The 19,439-nt window shown below is 49.2% G+C and overlaps 1 protein-coding gene across 3 annotated transcripts in view; it reads left to right on the forward strand.

Annotated features, from left to right (window-relative positions):
* Nucleotides 1-19,439, forward strand: part of LOC125028562 (protein held out wings-like) — a 132,064-nt gene that overhangs the window by 81,222 nt on the left and 31,403 nt on the right. For all 3 annotated transcript variants that reach the window (XM_047617956.1, XM_047617957.1, XM_047617958.1), the window contains exon 2: nucleotides 3,725-3,858. In XM_047617956.1, coding sequence (XP_047473912.1) covers nucleotides 3,725-3,858 — 134 coding nt within the window. The remainder of the gene's footprint in view (nucleotides 1-3,724; nucleotides 3,859-19,439) is intronic.

The following is a 19,439-nucleotide window of genomic DNA, read 5'->3' on the forward strand; positions in this document are numbered from 1 at the left end:
AGGAGGCGTCATGGCACAAGGGAGGGTGCCAGGCGGGGCTATTTCCGGCCGTGTTGCTTCACCGGCGCAATTACAGCGGAGGGTTGTTTGGGTATTTATAACTAGTTTGTTGTGGTCGTCAGCGCCAAGGAAGCTGCCTCGGCCCTCAGGCGGTTTGTTATCTCCGGGTTGGGTCGCCGATGCGGGAGGATGCTCGCGCGGGCGGGTCGGCAGCGGGGGCGGGCCGATTTCTCAAGAGAGGGTCGGGGGGACGAAGGAATGAAGAGAAAGCAGGGATTTAATTTCGAGAGAATAAAAATGAGAGAAAGGAAAAAACGCCGAAGTATATGCCTTGAAGATGCGCAAGAGATACCTCACGTTTGAACTCAGAGAGAAAGAGAGTATATTATCTGCATATCCACACGGCTGCACGCAAACACTCGCGCCCTTTGCTTACACGCTGAATATTGTGGGTTTTCTTTCTAGAACAAGGAAATAGAAGCAAACCGCAGAGCTATAGCCCGTCTAGAAATGGTAGTTCTTCGCCCCGTGACGAAGCCAATAAAAGCGTTTCCGAGGCAACATTACGCGTCGGGGGAGCACTTGGCCATCTGTTCGGGGCCGTGCAACAACTGCAACATTACCTTCGTTCGCTGTGTCGCGCGCTGACCGCTCGGACGCCCACGCGCTCTTGCACGCACGCACGCACGCATGCACGTGGGTCAGTGCTTCTATTTCCACCTCTGCCTGTTTATTTTAAGGGCAGTACATTGCGCGCGAGCTCGTAGCGATATGCTTGGCACGGACGCTTGTTGACGCCCCGGGTATTTGTGATCCGTCAGCGTGTTGATGACGTCACCCACGGGGCCTGTCACACACGGGTTGGCATGGGCATCGGGCACGAGCAAGGCACTCGCCATTGATTTCTCCAACGAGGGGGGGAGGGGGTTGAGGGATGTGGCTTCCGGTGGCACCTCCTTTCCTTTTTTTTTCGGCTGATCGGATGTTTCCGCGGATGACGTCGACGGCGACTTTTGCGTGCAGAAGTGCAGGTTTGCTTGACGACGGGAAGATGGCGGCGATAATAGACGGGACAAAGGTAGACTTGCGAGGAAAAGGGTATAGGCAGAAGTCGCGACGAAAAATAATAGATTATAGATGTTACGGCATTAAGTGTAACAGGAAGGGGTCTGGATTGGAGTCGCGGCTTAGTGAGTTAGGAGAAAGAACAATTAGATTAGAGTAAACGTCGTTACGTAAAAATCTGATCGCTTGAAACGAACGGAAAAGAAAGTTACGATGAAGAGGTCGCCGTAGGAGGAGCGTGGTCAATTATTTTCAGCTGAAATCTATTGTTATATTTTTATCAAGCACATGTTACTTGTGAGGAGCAGGAGGAATAGAAGGAAGAAGTGGAGAGGAGGGATAGAAGGAGGAGGAGGTGGGGTAAAAGGAGAGGCAAAAAGGGAAAGAGTGAGAGGTTCGCGGCGGGGTTGTTTACTCATCTTAAGGGTCTCAGCTGAGTGGATGCGTCTTCACACCTGCCCGGGCTCGCCCAAGCTGAAGGAACCAGCTCCATGGTCCAGCTGCTTGCATGACTGGGCTGCGGGTTGCATGGCAGGCAGGCAGGACGACGCAATTCACATGTGGCGTGGGCGTGTAGCAAGGGCGGGCATGTGTGTGCCTGGTGGAGGTGTCCGGGCACTGGGCTTCCCACACGCCGCGGAGGGCTCGCTGTGCCCACTCGCCTTGCTCCTTGCAAAAAGCTATCATTTCGCCGCTTTGAGCCCTCCTGCGTGATAGATCTTTGGGGACACTTTTATTTTGTTTTCTTAGTCTTTATCTTTATGATTTTATTTCTTGCTTTATTTTTTCAACCTCGTTCATTTATCAATGAGTGAATCAGATGTAAATTCAAAGGAACATGGGAATTTCTTTGTCATAGTACAGTGCATGTTCGCAGTGGGAGGCAGTAATCCAATGGGTATTGTCAAGCACACGAATTTGACTTGTTCTGTCTGCCTCAAGTGATCTTTAACACGTGTGAGTGCAGATCTTGACATCTTACTATATTTTCTGTGCCCAGATTTTTGTCGGTGTTTGGGGGGGCAGGGGAGAGAGAGGCGGGGGGAATCGAGGGGGTTATGCCAGCCTAGGAGACATGTGTTTACAACTACTCCGTGCAGGTGGCGCTCTTTGTGTTCATACTACGGTGGGTTTTATGGCATCGTGGGGTCGTTTCGTAGTCGTTGTGGAAGACGTTAGGGCGAAGGGGTTAGGAGTGGGGGTTAGCGAGGTTACTTTGTTAATGGGATGGAGAGACGAGTCAATATTGCACGAAGAGGGAGAGACGCGAGACGTTTTTCTCAACATACCTGGCAGCTCGATTTTTTTTGAGACGTTGCACAAGACTTTTGTATTACATGTTTTTTTTTTTAAGTTTATTTATTCATTCATACAATTATTCAAATACTTATCTATTATGTATTTGTTTATTTATTGATTTATTCATAAATTCATTTCTTCTATTGTTTATTTATGTATTAGAGAGGCAGTGGTTGCCTACAGGTAAATACAGAGTTATTCTGACTTGCTCGAACCATGCAGATTGATCGAGGCACGTTCTCCTGCGTCCTCTCCACACCCATTGTTCGCACGTCCTGCCTGGTTACCTCTCTCGCTCCGGGGATTCTCGGTATTATCTCCCCTCTGTTCTCTCACTGTAGTTTGTACGAGCGGATTTTTTTTTTTTTCTTTCTTGATAAAACGTTTGGTTTTTATGCTTTTCGGTTTGCCGTTAATTGTTCTCGACGTCATTGTGCGATTGTTTTTTTTAAATGCCCAAAGGCTTGGTTTTAAACCTTTTGTTCATCTTTTTTTTTATAATTATTTTCATACTAAATCTCAGTTGTTGTTTTTTACGTTTCAACCGGTCTTTCTATTTTCATTGGCATTTTCCTTCGTTACCTACTTTCGCCTCGCTGCCTCGCTCTTGATGGAGCTTCTTCAAGAGGCGGTCACGTAAGCCACTCCTCTTGGTGTATGGATTATATGCTAAGGAAGAGTCTTTTTCACAGTGAAGGCGGAGCAGCACGGAGATTTAATCGTTGGAAAAAAAATTGGGGGGTCTTGGTGATACGAGGAAAATAATTGGTCTGCGAATCGTTTCAGTTTTCATTAATTTTTCTGTTATGCGAGTGTTTGTTAACCCTCGATGGCCGCTCTTCAACGCAACCATCACTTAACTTCTTCACCCTCTTCACCCCTCATTCAGCCCCCCACCCCCCCCCCTCTCTCTCTCTCTCTCTCTCTCTCTCTCTCTCTCTCTCTCTCTCTCTCTCTCTCTCTCTCTCTCTCTCTCTCTCTCTCTCTCTCTCTCTCTCTCTCCCCCCCTCTCTCCCTCTCTCCCTCTCTCCCTCTCTCCCTCTCTCCCTCTCTCCCTCTCTCCCTCTCTCCCTCCCTCTGTAATGTTTGTAATATGGCGCCATCATCGTCAGATACTTTTGTTCACATCCTCATCATTTTCATCTTCCGAAGAATGCATGACGCAAGCCGCGTAGGCGCAGCGCATGTTTGCATTAACCTTCCTTTTTGCTCCATCGTGATGTATGCGATCTGTATAATAATCCCTCGTGATCATCGTTAAGCCACTCCCCATGTGATATATTGCTTGATCTTTGACGTGTTATTGATATCCCGCCCCCTGCCTTTCTCTTACGTGACATTTTTGTTCTTCTTGTTCCAGAGATCAACAAGGTGCGGGCGAACTTGTTCCACATCAATGGCGGTGCCAAGGAGCCTCTCTCCCTGCCAGATCCCGTGGGAGCCTCCGTGACGCTCTCCGACAAGGTCTACGTCCCCGTTAAGGAGCACCCCGAGGTGAGTAATGCTCTCTGTGGAAGCTCTATCGATCTCACAAGCTGAGATAGAGCTCCGAGTTCTTTTATTTTTTTAGTTCGTTGGTTAGCGTGTTAGGTAGGTATTTACTTCGTTTCGATTTCGCTGAGTCCTTGGTCTTCCTTTTCCCGTAGCAAGCTCGAAGGATATGAATAGAAATTGCATGCAAGTGCACATCGCGTGAGTTACTTTGGGCCGCCATATAGGGCGGTCGGGTGTGTCCCCCGCGAGAGGTGAGAGTATTAGGCCACGGCCGTTTGTTAGGAGAGCTGCCAAAGAAATCACATTTGGCTTATTGTAAAGGCCTATTAAGAGCTGCCGAGGCTCCAATAACGAATATTTTGAGTGATGTGTGATGACCAGGTGAAGCCCGTGTGGCGCAGCGAAGGGTGAGGGAGGGAGAGTATGAAGAGTGAGTGTGCAAGTTGAGTGTGAAGGCTGAGTGCTTCAGTTCAGCGTGAAGGCTCACTTTAGATATCCAGAAATGGAGGCTGAGTGTGAATATCTAGGGATAAGTAAGGATAAGCATGAAAGGTCCGAAAGTGAAGGCTGAGTGTAAATGCCGAGTGTGAATGTCTGAGATTGAAGGCTGGAGGCTCATGATGCAGAGTGTGAATATCCGAGAGGAAAGGGTGGGCTTGAAGGGCGAGTGTGAATGTCCAAGAGTGAAGTATGAAGGCCGAGTCACGCCAAGAGCTGGAAGATGACGGGCCGGGGGCGTGTGATTGATGGCGTGAAGGCGGCCACAAGAGGGTGTCAGTCTGCCTTTCTGTTTTAATTACCATATCCCATCGCTTATTCCTCCTCCGGATACGCGAGTCATTCGGCATTCACTCTTCCTTGAATGGCGCCGGGATGCTGCGGCGTCAAGGGATTCTCTGGGAGAGATTCCTTTTTTCTTGTGAGACTCTCTGAAAGGGATTATTGTTGTTAGATACTCAGGGAGGGATTTTATTTCTTATTGGAGACTGTGGGAGGGATTTATGTTCTTATTAGATTCAATCGGGAGATTTATCGGCACTCGGGCCTGGCTATTTATGTGTCGGAGCGCCGGGAAGAAGAGAATCCCTATGCGTGGTCAGGGATGTCAAGTTGTTTGTGGCGAGAGAGGCAGCGCGGTGCTTGATGCTGGAGGAGGCGAAATATGGCTCCTTGGGGCCACTTGAGCGCTGCAGGATACAGGTGTAGTTTCGTAATTGTGCGGCACTCCAGCTCCTCGGCGATGTGCTCTTGTGGGCGCGCTGCAGTACCACACTCGCGGACTATCGCTATTTATGCCATGCGAAGCGATGGAAGGTCAGCGGTTATGCACAAAACGAGAGTAGTTTGTGTTCAGGTGCATCGCATTTTCCCCGCGGACTTGCATGACACGCCTGCAGAGAGCCGATGCCTATGTTTGGTGCGACACAGCGTCCGCCTCGAGGCTAGCTCAAAGCAGGCGTGCGAAGCATAGTTAAAGGGGGGGAGGCTGGAAAGATCGAATACTTCCATGACTTTTAAATATTCTTTTAAATAGTGACATTATACGGTAAACTGAATGCAAAAAATAAATATGTTCTGCATAATATATTGTATTTTTCGTAAGTGAGGGACGGAGGGTGGATGCACGGCCTTGGCTCCCTTGTATGGTCAGGTACTGCAGTCCGACCGCCCGCACGTCCTGCTGGCCGGAGGCTCCGTACATGGCGCGAACTTCTGCCATTCCTAATTGATTATTCACAATATAATGAGACTTCGACGCTGGTTCAGCAGTGACTAATGATCAGATTCAGTTTCCGCGCATTCCTCCTCATCCTAATCTGATTACAGGTGCCTCTTGGGGGATGTCTCTCTCAGTCAGTAGGGGGGGGGGGATGGCTTGGATGAATGCATTTCTGTATGATTATTGAGATTTTAACACGATACACTAATACGAATTTTAACACGATACGTTAATACGAATTTTAACACGAATTGTATTGATATGGAATTTAACACGAGATATATATTGATATGGATATTAACACTATATATATATATATATATATATATATATATATATATATATATATATATTGTAATACGAGATATACTGATATAAATTTTATTTTAAGATCAATTGATATGAATTATAAGACAATATTGATGTCAAAAAATAACAATAAGATTTATAAGAAATTTAACACGATATATATATATATATATATATATATATATGTGTGTGTGTGTGTGTGTGTGTGTGTGTGTGTGTGTGTGTGTGTGTGTGTGTGTGTGTGTGTGTGTACAGGGGGCAGGTTTATGAATCCTCCACCTTTATATATATATTTATATAATATTTTAAAACGAGATACATTGATATAGTTCTTATCACGAAATATATCCATATGAATCTTAACACGGGGTGTATTGAGATGTATTTTATTGTAAGAGGTGCGCGTGGCTCAGGAGGAGGAGAGGCTGTGTAAGGAAAGGTTTTCGATAATTACGAAATGAGAGTTTTTTTTGTTAGAAGGGGAAGTGAGGTGAAGGGGAGCGGTTAGGATGGCGGGAAGAAAGATAGGCTTTGCGGTTTGCGGTCGGGATGTTTTATGAAATTAACAGTTTTGAATTATTAGGCCTACTCCTGCATATTAAGGGGATCCCCTCTTTTCAGGTGTGTGTGTGTGTGTGTGTGTGTGTGTGTGTGTGTGTGTGTGTGTGTGTGTGTGTGTGTGTGTGTGTGTGTGTGTGTGAGAGAGAGAGAGAGAGTATATAGAGGGGGCAGGTTTATGAGTCTTCCACCTTTATTATTATTATTATTATTATTAGTAGTAGTAGTAGTAGTAGTAGTAGTAGTAGTAGTAGTACTATTTTGATAATAAAACGTTAACGAGATTTGATAAGGGAAGAGGTCTGTAGATAAGTACCGTGGCACGTTTTTTCCCGATCATAAGTATGTTTCAAATACTCAAACCTCACCATCTTCAGAAGCTTTTTATTGCAATTTTATTTTTTCATAAGCTTCATGGTATATCAAAAGTTACATATGTATGATCTTTAGACCTTTAGACCTTTAGACATTTTTCTCAATGCATATACTCGATAAATTACACCTTATCGTTTTCCTCCCTCCAAAAGAAGGAAGATTTTGGAATATCTCTCACCCTTGAGAGGGAAAGTCCATACTTATAGCATGTAAAAAGTCCATATATCTGTAGAACGTCAATACCATCCTTTTTGGCCATTTTCAAGGGGAGGGACCTCCTAACAGGTATCGGCCGTTTAATGGTCAGGTCAGGTAGATGAGACAATTTATCATAAATCGCTATATATGTATAGATATACGGAATAACAAATAGTAATAATAAGCAATTAAAGAAATGCTATTATCTGAAGATAGAGTTGTTTGTAATAGTAACGGTGTGGTGGGGAGGCGGTCGGGCGCGCGGGCGCGGAGGGCCTGGGGCGTCCGCAGCGATCCACGGGAGGTCCCAAACCCCCGCCGAGACCAGGTACCGCACATGCCTCAGGGCTCGCTCTGGGTACGTTTAAGGGCACAACTCGACACACTCCAGACTCGTGTAGGATAAACACGACTGGCTGCGGAAGATCCTTGCGCGCCAGGACGGGACGGGTTGGAACCGAGCCTCGCGCCGCGGAAGTAGCCGCCGCCGCGATCGAAGCCAACCAGCTCGAATTACGGCGAGCTTTGAGATCACTTTCCGGGGCGAGTTGAAATCGTCAGTGGTGGTTTCGCATAGTAGCGAATTTTCCGATAATTAGTGTGTTGCGGTAGAGTGTTTCCCTACACCGTGAAGGAGACTTTCACGGGTTTACAAGCCGCGTAGGGTCGGTGACACAACCGGAGGGCCGCGGTGCTCGACACAGTTCACACGCCGCTTGCCTCGGTGGCTCTGCAGGAGGCCTTCGAGTAGGGCGCTTAACCTTGTCGCTGTAATTAGATCAAGTTTTACCTGAGCTCGGCTTGGCTTCCGGGAGAAGGAAAAAAAAAAAAACGACCGCTGTGCTTCTTTTTATTAGCCTTTTCTTATTTCCCTGACGTCGTTTTCCTCACCGATGTCGGGATGCCAGACTGTTTTCATGTTAATGTTAATACCCTCCAGCCACGCGAATGTGGTTTCCTTCCCCCCCGAGGCCGTGATGCAACGTGGAAGTGAAAGCAACAGTTCTGGTCCCCAAGAGCCCATACAGTCCCGCGTGCTGTGGCGTTGCCTGCTAATCCATCTCCCATACACCCTGCTGGCTCGGGCTTGGGGAGACAATGGCTGTTATAATGGCCCTCGAGTTTCCCCTTGTAAGACGTAATGCGTAATTGCTGCGGTATATGCCGGCCTGCGGTGTTGGGGTTGGGAGTATTTGCGATGCCGCCTCTCTGGGGTTGTATTTTTCTTCAACCGCGTTAAAATGTTTATTTTTTAATGCTTTAAAAAAATCTGTTGGAATATTGGTTTATCGATGGTGTTTTTTTTTATATGCGATTCAATGTTTAATAATGTATGGACTGCCCCGTTCAGTTGTTACACGACGATTGATTAAATTCCTCCGGCGCGACGTCACCAGCATCCGCCCCTCTGATATCACAAAGTAAACTCGAACTTCAATGAGTTGTGTGAGCGTCCCGCCGGGCCTTCCGTGGCTCGTGTTGACCGTGTACACTTTACCTTTCACCCCAACGCCTCCACCTCCTCCTCCTCCTCCTCCTACTCCTCCTCCTCCTCCTCCTCCTACTCCTCCTCCTCCTCCTCCTCCTCCTCCTCCTCCTCCTCCTCCTCCTCCTCCTCCTCCTCCTCCTCCTCCTCCTCCTCCTCCTCCTCCTCCTCTTCCTCCTCCTCCTCCTCCTCCTCCTCCTCCTCCCCCTCCTCCTCCTCTTCCTACTCCTTCCAGGCTCCCTCCCCCTCTGCCCCTTGTCCTCCCCCTCCCCCTTTCCCTATCCTTTGCCCTATCTGATAAGTCCTGGTTCCCTCGCCTTCCCTAACCCTGACCCATCCTCGAGCCCTGTCCTTCGCTTTTTCCGTCTGTCCCTGCCCCTCCTCCTTCCCCTTCCCTCTATCCCTGCCCCTCCCCCTCCCGTGTGTCCCTTTTCCAGCGCCCGTGTCTCCCGGCCACCGGCGCTGAGGTCTGATTGCCAGGGATGCTTGGTGTTTTGTTTGTCCTTGTACGGACGCTTCTTTTTTTTATTATCTATTTATTTAGTTTTGCTTTTCGTGGAATCTGCATTTGGGTATATTTTAAGATTTAAAAAAATAGCTTCTTACGTTACAAATTTGGGTAATTTTTTTCGTTTCTTCACATCCTTCAACTTTGTTAATATTAGAGCACAAGGAGTCGGTTCTCTTCAGCCCCCTTTCATATGATGACGTCAAAGTTGCTCGAGACCGAATGGAGGCGTGTCCAAACGGGCCCTTCGAGGAGGCCATGGGCGTGTCCAACCGATCTTCGTAGGATGTTTGGTCTCGGGGATAGGATACCGTCCCTCACTCCGTATGGACGGGAGATGCTTTTCAGAAGCGTTGTGAGAACAGAGTATCTTGTGTGTGCGTGCGTGCGTGCGTGCGTATGTATGTGTGTGATATATACTGTGTACCAATATCCACATGGTATACATTATACCAACATATACCAGGTGGATAGTGGACATAGTATAGTCTGCCTGTATGTGCCAGTATGTCTTTGTCTTTGAGAGAGAGAGAGAGAGAGAGAGAGAGAGAGAGAGAGAGAGAGAGAGAGAGAGAGAGAGAGAGAGAGAGAGAGAGAGAGAGAGAGAGAGAGAGAGAGAGAGAGAGAGAGAGGATGAGCGGAGAGAACAGAGGGCCATGTCATACCAGCAAACACTCCTCCATGTGGCCCCAGCTGTTACCTTGGTCCACACTCCTTCTTCTGTCATGTTCTGGGCAAGCCAATTCTGCATACAGATGAGATGGGAGTGGGGAGAGGGAGGAGTGGGGGAGGGCGAAGAATTTGGTGTCATGGGGAGAGGGAGGGAGGGAAGGTAAGGAGACAGGGAGAGGGAGGGAGGGAAGGTAGGAGACAGGGACAGGGAGAGGGAGTGGGAGAGGGGAGGGAGTACGAGGGAGTGATGAGTGGGCAACCCTACCTCGAGTAAATATTACCTTTGATTGGAAGCTTGTAATAGTCGGAAGCCGGTCCACAATGAACTCCGGAGCTCCGAATCAGTCTAAAGCGAAAAGGGTTGTAAACCGGGGCTAATTAGATGGAAAGAACCCAGATGCCCGATTGATAAGATATTAAAGGACGGAGAGGTATTCTGTCGGCTATCAAGGGGCTGTGCAGCTTTTTATAAGTGGTTCGGGTTCCTGTGAGGCATGTGGTCCTAACGAAAGCGCGGGATGTTCAATGGTGATATTTCTGTGACTGTTTGCCGTAGATCCCCTGGTGTCGGACGGAAGCAACGAGGGTCTCTACGTGGGAGTGTGTGTTCTGTAGGCAACAGCATTCTAGACTTCCAGACCATTCAATTTGAAATTGTTTAGCTGATAGTAGGACCCTCGTCCCACCCCGCCCCCACCCCGCCCCCACCCTAACCCCTCCCGCGGTAGCTCTGTATGCGGGTTGGGGTCTGCCGGGGTCCGAGTGGTCGGGTGACGTGGCGGAGGCTGTGTTCGGGGGTATTATTTACCCGTCGGCTATAAACCTCTTGATACGAAAGGACGCTACAAGGACCTGTGTTTCGTAATTATTACGAACTACTCGTAATGGAATCGTTGAGGTTTTTATCATTTGAGTTAAATCGTTTCTCTTCAATGTTTTTTTTTCTTTCTTTCTTTCTTTCTTTCTGTCTGTCTCCTCTCATCATTCATGACAGTCGCGGAATGACTCGAGTACTATAGAAGCTATCCCCTCTTCAAGTGAAACTTCTGTCGACTTTCGCCGGAGCGCACACAAAGCCACCCATGTTAGAAAATCGTGGCCAATGTAAACAAACAATCGGCCATTGTCCGAGCCTTCCCTCCTCGCCGGGCATCTGTGCTCGCGCCAGCACGACCCGTCCATTTATGGCTTGACAATTCAGTTTTTTGTTTCTTTGGAGTGTGATTGCGTTTTTATCGTTCTTGTTGTGGAGTTCACGGGCATAACGGATTCGATCGGAGGGGACGGTAGTTTGTGGCAAAAATGGGATGTCGGGACGATGGAATTATGTAACGGAGCTTCTGAAGCTGCCTGCGCTGCCAGGGGGCAGTGTTGCGGCGTGGTACTGTGGCCGGGCCGGTTAGCCAGACTCACCAGTGGTTGTTGTAATGCAACGCGCCTTGAATGAGATTACTCCTTGAATTATTGGTAGTCAGGCTCTTCATTCTCCAATGTGCCGCGAGTGCCGGAATGAACGAACTGTTGTCAAACAACATTAGTAAATTAGTCGAGTTAGTGACGATTGCTGCTTTGAGATGCGCCTCAGATGTACCGGAGGGAAGACCGGTGGTTACTGGACTTGGACAAATAATTTCTGGCGCTGAGTAATGGGTTATTTTTAGGCAGGATCCCACATAAAAGGAGCTTCAAATAAGTTTCGGCATCACCGAGGTCCCTAAACGTGCGTAAACCTCAAAAAGATTAGTTATCCTCTTTAGGTTTAGAAAGTCTTAACTCCTCGTGATTCTTCTTTTCTCTCCTGAGTCTTCGCGATGTTGATAATTTTCTGTTGATGTATTTTTTTCCCATCGTGAGCCTAAAAATAGAGTACAACATGAGTCACGTTTGACATGTCCTACTCATGATAACAAGCGAGTAATAACGATCGCCATACGAGATGCCCGAGGGTCATGTCACTTTCCCTTGACGATTAGGATACGATTTTAGTTGTATTTGGCACATCATGTGATCACTGGTTGTAGGTCGAGATGAGGCAATCCTTCACACGAAATTATCGCCTACGAAGTGAAAATCAACCATCGCCTAAAAATCCTCTCGGTGGCAAATATTTACTTTTCGCTTTGCCATCGCCCCCATCAAGTAAAAGTGGAGAGTGTGTTGATTGGCAATTGCAAGGATCCTGTTACCCGTCGTGGCCTTGCTTGTTGTTTCATCGATTTACCCTTATCGCTGATGTTTGAATGAACGAGTAGATAGACGTTATAACTGGCATTTTCAAAGAGACCGAGACCTAGATTTCAGCGGTATGATCATAATCTGCGGGATACCTAGTCCTTAGATCCCAAGAGCCGCTTGCTGAAGTCTTGCGTGTGATTCTGTATGTGTAATACCGTGCGTTTGTGGAGTATTTTCGATTGGTAAGACCACGCTGGATTGATTGATTTTGGGGGTGTTTTGGACGTGTTTTTTTGGAGCTGTTGACTCTGAGTGAGTGAGTGAGTGAGTGAGTGAGTGAGTGAGTGAGTGAGTGAGTGAGTGAGTGAGTGAGTGAGTGAGTGTGTGAGTGTGAGTGTGAGTGTGAGTGTGAGTGTGAGTGTGAGTGTGAGTGTGAGTGTGAGTGTGAGTGTGAGTGTGAGTGTGAGTGTGAGTGTGAGTGTGTGTGTGTGTGTGAGTGTGAGTGTGAGTGTGAGTGTGTGTGAGTGTGAGTGTGTGTGTGAGTGTGTGTGTGAGTGTGTGTGTGAGTGTGTGTGTGAGTGTGTGTGTGAGTGTGTGTGTGAGTGTGTGTGTGAGTGTGTGTGAGTGTGTGTGTGAGTGTGTGTGTGAGTGTGTGTGTGAGTGTGTGTGTGAGTGTGTGTGTGAGTGTGTGTGTGAGTGTGTGTGTGAGTGTGTGTGTGAGTGTGTGTGTGTGTGTGTGTGAGTGTGTGTGTGAGTGTGTGTGTGAGTGTGTGTGTGAGTGTGTGTGTGAGTGTGTGTGTGAGTGTGTGTGTGAGTGTGTGTGTGAGTGTGTGTGTGAGTGTGTGTGTGAGTGTGTGTGTGAGTGTGTGTGTGAGTGTGTGTGTGTGTGTGTGTGTGTGTGTGAGTGAGCTGAGTTAGATTGTTTCCAGCAGTTTTCGTGACCAGGAGCTGATGGACGATGTGTTAGTGTATAGTTGACCCATAGCGAGTCAGGCGTGGGCGGCAGGGAAAGTAACTTGCTTAATAGTATGTGCAATTGCATCGTCAAGCATGCACATGTCAGTGGCTCATGACCGTGTTTACTCCTGTTCTCTGACTCATGGCCTTTTTACCTCTGGCTCATAACATAAGTTGAAGCCTCGATAGAGCTGGTACAGGGAAAACAGCAAACGAAGTGTACACCGAAGAATTCCAAACGTAAGAAATGTCTTCTTGGAACTGGAAAGGAGCTTGCAGGAATAAGGTTACGTTTCCGCAATTTTGTTGTGAGATTAGACCGGGACGATGAGGCGGCGACGAAGTTAATTATATTGAACTCTGCGATTTTTTTAGCGTTTTTGCTCTAGTGTTAGCGATTTTGTCGTACATTTATTAAATAAGAAGCGGAGTGTGGAGAAGAGATCGTCAATACAAGGAAGTCGTCTGTGAGCGTTTGGGCGAGCCTGATCCAGGTGGGCAGACGAGTGGCATCGCCTGGAGGCCAGAGGTCAGGTCCCGCCTTTAGCTCCGATTTTCATTTGTTAAACACTGCAGCGCCAAGCGAGGCCGCGGGCGTCGTGTGGGCGGCGATGACGTGGCTGTGGGTAGCCGAGGTCATTATATCTTGGGCGTGAGCGGGCCAGAGCCTTATAAGGGCAAGGTGAGGGTATGGATGCGTTTCAGGACAACGCCCGTGGTTCACCTCACGACCGTAACCCGGGGCGAGGGCTGGGCGAGGCGGGCGTAGGTTGGCTCGCCATACTTCCATGGGCGGACACCTGCTAGCCAGACCTGCGGAGGGGCGGCGCCGCTGACTCCGCGTCGGGCGGAATAAGGTGAAAGCATCGCGGGCCGCGCGACGCCCGCCGCCGCGTCGTGTAAACACGCGGTTTCCTGTCCAGGGACTTCGGCCGGAATACGTTTTACGCTTTTGTGTAAAACCTTGGATTGGAAAAGTCAGAGGTTGATAAAGTATATTACTTACAGAGGAAACAAGCTCGCGCAAGCACATACCTTTCCTCTGAGAAGGCAAGCATATTCATTACACGTAAACGCCATTCCGCATGCACGCTCACGCACACTCACTCACGCATACAGACATCCCCCCCACCCAGACGCTCCCACTCCATACGCCCGTGCATGCATGCACAGGCGGACATTGCCTTAGCGGGCATGGCCACCACGCTCCTTGCCTTAAGTGGCCACTCGACCGCGGTTGCTTCGTACGCCGTTGAGTCGGCTTTCGTAACTTGGCTGTAGGTGAAATCTTTTCTTATCCGGATGCCGTTGTTCGAGCATTTTTTTTCCCTTTCTCCCCCCCTCTCCCCTCCTCCCCTCTCTCTCGGTCTCTTCTCCTTTCCACTCCTTTCTCTCCTTCCCTCCCTCCTCCCTCCTCCGCCCCCTTCTCCCCTTCCTCCCCTTCCTCCCCCTCCTCCCCCTCCTCCCCCTCCTCCCCCTCCTTGCCTGCGCCCTGTCTCCGTGGCTCTTGTAGGCCTATCAGATTCTGGGTGTTGTTTGTATGTCAGCCGTGATGGAGAAGATGCGGCCGCGCCCTCGGCCCGCGTGTTGTGCGCGTCGGAGGAATCCACGGCCATGTAGTCTTCCTCGGAATTCATTCACTCGAGTAGTTAATGCGGTGGATGCGTGAAATAACGTTTATGCCCGTGTTTGTATGGGGGTTGATTCTCGCTGTTTGTTTTAGAGAAAATTTGATATTAGTTTCAAGAAAAATATCGGGCTGATTATCTTCGTTTTTTTTTTTCTTTTCTTTCGTTATTGGTATGCAAACTGCGGCGACTGATAAAAGGGGCAACAGTGGTGGTTTACGACGGCACCTTGTCGGTTGGAGGCAGGTTGTGAGTCACCGGGGCGTAAGGTCGAAAATGCCGCAGCGTAAGGCGTCGAGATGGCCCAAGAGGCTTCAGGTGTGCAGATTCGCTCCTTATACGGCCATGAATGAGGCGGCCGTCCAGCTGGAGTGACGCCTTCCAGGGAGTGACGTAAGGCGGCCGCCCCCGAGCGCGAAGAAGACGCCCCTTCCCACCACCGCCCCGAGTCGTGACCCGCTTGTGTTAGTGGCCAAGTCCGTGAGAAAGTCCAGGGGCGGTCCTCTCCTTGCCCCTTCCCGGTGCCACCTCTCCCTCCCCCTTGCCTCCGGCCCCTGCCCCCGGCCCCTGCCCCTGCCTCTCCGGCCTCTCTATGTATATTACATACTCAGCCGCCCGTGGAACTCTCCCTCTCGGCGTTATAACAATGGTGGGCGTACTTTTAACAACCGTGCATGGAAGACGTTTGCTCATGGAGAGGTGAGGCATTCTCTCTCTCTCTCTCTCTCTCTCTCTCTCTCTCTCTCTCTCTCTCTCTCTCTCTCTCTCTCTCTCTCTCTCTCTCTCTCTCTCTCTCTTTCTTTCTCTCTTTCTCTCTTTCTCTCTCTCTCTTTCTCTCTTTCTCTTCCTTTTTTATCCTTTGTTTCTTTTTCTCTAACTTCTCTCCTCTCTCCTCTCTCTCTCTACTTTGTGTGTGTGTCTGTCTGTCTGCGTCTGTGTTTCCGTCTCTGTCTATGTGTGCAAGCGTGCTTGTAAAGCATTCACTTGTGCTTATGTGTTTCCTTTATTCATTTCCATTGTTCGCGGCCTGACTCGACCCGAGCGAACGCGAAGCCTCAGGATGGGGAACAAATTGCGGACGTCTCCGACATTCCGATCTCTATCTTCCCGGTGTTCTCGCTGGACGTGAAACCCACTCCGGCCGCCGCCTCCTGGCGTCCCCCTCCCCCCTCCCCCTTGATCGTGGGGGGTCTCGGGCACTCATTCAGTCCTCTCGTTTAGTCCTCATTCATTGTTTGTACTTTTAAAACCAAAGTGGCCGTGTCTAGTCCCCTTTGGTTGTTTTTTTGTTTTGACTTTGTTTCGTGAAACCCTTGTTTTCCGCTTCACTTTGGATCATGTCGGTCTCACCCTTTTACAGACGCTTTTGGCAGTTATTCATTCTTGTTTGATATTGCAATAGTTTCTGCCTTGTTTGATATTGCAACAGTTTCTTCTTGCTCAATACTGCACCCTTTTCTTCCTTCTTGCATGATATTGCAACCGTCTCTTCCTCCTCGTTTTATCCTGCAACCCTTCCTTCCCCCAGCCGAGCCAGCCACGCGCTTCTAAGTAACATTCCTTCGATCTCTTCCAAATTTGGCGATGGGCATTTGTCAGTCACGTTACGCGAAACTGCTGCAGGATTTGAAGAGGTTTTGAGAGGGAGATGAAGTGGGTGTTGCCATGGTGACTGACGCGTGAGTGACGGCGAGCGCAATACCTGGCGTGATGCTGTTGGGGCGATTCCGACGGAGAAATTTTGCCTGGAATTATCGAGGGACTTTGAGGCAGGAGGCTGTTTGAGGACAGTGTATTAGGACTACTTTGATAGGCATAAATGGGCCAGTTAGATCTTGTTTGCATTCCACAAAGAAATTTATTTCATGTCCTTGTGTTTTGGGTTATGATTTATTGCTTAACGCAGGTGGAAGTTTGGCCGCCTTTCTCATACAAATGAGGCTGGGCACACTCACTGGCCCCAGGGTGTAATGGGACGACTCGGCCCCTCACTCCGGATCCCGAGGACGACTTCCCGGCGCCTCTGCTCGCCACGCTAAGTCGTGTCGGGATTGTTGCTGGGCTTACGCTCGGCTCACCTGCCTCCTTCGGCTCCCTTTGCTGGGAGCGCCGACGTTTTGCGGTTTCATGCTTCGACATTTCTTGCCATTGATGATAACCTCAGCGCGAGTGGTGTGTGCGAGCGCGGGCGGGGGCTGGGGTAGGGAGGCGGCCGTCTACGCCCCCACGGCCGTTTACCTTGTCGGGGCCTCCACAAGGTCGACCCCCGCCCTCCCTCCCTCCCCCTGTATTGCTGACCAATGCAGGAGATGCAGCCGCAGAGCGTCGTTCCTGTGCTGGCCTGGCGAGAAGTAAACGAGTGTTGCAGGTGTAGCGTGAGTGGGTTGGTGTGTATGTTTGTTTGTCGGTGCGTTCGTTTGTGTGAGTGTGTGTATGTGTGGGAGCGTCATGGCCGCGGGCAGCTGGCCACCCGTCGTGGCGCGCGTCTCAACATCTGTTAAAGAAAGCCTAACTGTGGCCATTACTTTAATGTTGTGCGACCTCTGCCCCTGCGGAAGTCATCTTCATCACGTAAAGTTTCCTCTGCAAGAACATAACGCACGTTGCTCGCGCCTTAGCGTGCCTTCGACCTCTTATGACGTCATATGGCACCTCCGCTCCTTGTATGGGGTGGGGGCGGCGCTTCCCATAAATTGTTATCAAGGGCGTTCCCTGATGGACAATACGGGCACGGCCTCCCGAAGTTCGTGTTCGATGCAGACGCACCTTCTCGGAGGCAACTCCTCAACTCCGAACCCAACACCTGACTCAGCTTTCCCAGTCTTCCGCCCACCCGCTCAGCCTTCAAGTCCCGCACCCCCCCCCCCCCCCCTCGCCGCCTTCATTCAGCTCAACCTGTTCTTGATGATCATGTGGCCGGCAGGCGCCCCCTATCTCCGCCTCCCCCTGTCTTCCTTGCCTTGTCCTCGCCTGCCTCTGCCCTCCCCTGCACTATTACCTCACCTGACTCGACCATCCCCTGCCGCTTCCCTGCCCTCCCTTTGTCCATTTTCTGCCTGCTATATCTTGGCCTTTGTCTTTTGCCAGCTTCTGACTTCCCTTGCGTCTGCATTTTCTGCTTGTGACCCCTTGCCTTTGTCGTCCCCGTTTCAGTCCCCTGTGCCTGCTTTTGCATTCTTTGCCTGCTCCCGCTCATAACCTTGGTCCCCCCCCCCCCCGTCCCTTGCCCCTGCTAACCGTGCCGTTCCGATAAACGCCAAACTACCAACGTACTACCAACTACCTTGGTACCGCATTTTACAGTTTCTTATTTGCAGTCCGTTCCACCGGTTAATTAACAGCTGACTGATGCGTCGTGTTGATCCGACCATAGCAAGCTTGAATTACACATTGGAGGAATGTCGAAGATTGATTTTGTCCCGAACCGCGAAAGAGTTTGTGTACGTGTCGCGAGAAGGGATAGATCTGCTTCATTGTCTTATGGGTGAAAATGAGCAAGCGACGCCACTATACAGCAACCTTTGGAATTTGAGCGTCACTCACAATGGTCCTTGTGTAATGCTCGAAATCTTTTCTCCGGGAAAGTAATCTTAGACTCGGGCGTGGACGCTGCTGTGTTTATGCGAGAGGTGCCAAAGAAGCGACCCGTCAGCTCCTTCAGATTTCCCGAATATGGGATGAAAGTCTCATGTTTATTCCCTGGATTAAGGAAGCCGTGGAAGGGTTTGCCTTTTTCACGTTGCGTCTACACAGGAGCGCTTCTTTTGGGCATTTCTTGTTGACTGATGGGATAAGGAAAGAGAGAGTTTTGTGAAGTATCTCAACAGACGAAACAGTCATCTTTATATTATCAGAGGAGTTTTTTACTCATACTTTTACAATAGGTTTGGTAAATCATCGATCGGATCCAAGGATTCCACAGCGCCGCGAAAATACATCATTTGTTTGGCTTTACCATTATTATTCATGGTATATTTTGGGAGCCCCCACATTGGAGAAGTTTCCAGCGGTCCTTTCATCACTGTCACAAATTTCCCTCATTAGCTGGCCAGATTATGCTAATTACGTTAAATCGCCCATTTACTTTCATTAAAGTAATTTGCATACGGTTTCCAGCATCCTCATCCCCAAATTTTATGTTGCTGTAAATTCTATAGATTGTACTTCTATGTAGAAAGGTTTCGTGTGTTTTGTGAGATTTGAATAGGTGAAAGGGAAATGGTGAAATAAGAAAGGGAAACAGGCAGTAGGGAAATGGGAAAGGAAAGGAGGGAAAGAGAGATTGGCGGAATGTACAGAAGAGAAGGAAACGACACTATACTATACTATACTTCAATCTTCTCTTCTTTTGTCTTGGTGATATCGATGAATTTTAATCCATGAAAGACCACCTGTCTAATAGATCTTTTTTGTCATTCCAGGTATGTTGTTGTCCTTCAGTCCAGACGAAAGTATGAGTGAGTACGGATAAGTGTAGAATGTTCCACGAGAACTTATTAATCTTAAGTCTTGACATCGATCCGGCCATAAGGCTCTTGAAAAGGAGTATTTACGTTAGCCGTTCGAAGGGCGGGAGTGCCAGGAGCGGGTGCGATGGCGTCGCCGTCTAAACATTTACGCGTGAAAGTCCGATGGTCGCGCCCGGCAGGTGGGTGACGGAGGCCTGGCACTCGCCGACGCCCCCCGGCTATTGCCTGCTCACACGAAGACGCACGGCAGGCCCATCCGTCCGTCAGATGAATGTGGAGATTCAATGCCGTCAGCCATCTTCCCGCGGGAGAAATCGAGCCTGGGCTTAGCCGCGCGTGGGAGGACCTAAACAAATGGAAATCGGAGGGAAGAAATGCTTAGGTTGGAAATGCTGTCATCATCATTAGTATCATTTCATTAACTAGAGTAAGAATCGGGGAAGAACCTCCATGGCTTCAACCCCAGCTGCCCTTTGCCCCTCCTCATTAAGGCATCGCAAAATCGGCCTATGTTTCTGTATTTTTG

The sequence above is a fragment of the Penaeus chinensis genome, chromosome 9, assembly GCF_019202785.1.
Source record: "Penaeus chinensis breed Huanghai No. 1 chromosome 9, ASM1920278v2, whole genome shotgun sequence".
Taxonomy (NCBI): domain Eukaryota; kingdom Metazoa; phylum Arthropoda; class Malacostraca; order Decapoda; family Penaeidae; genus Penaeus; species Penaeus chinensis.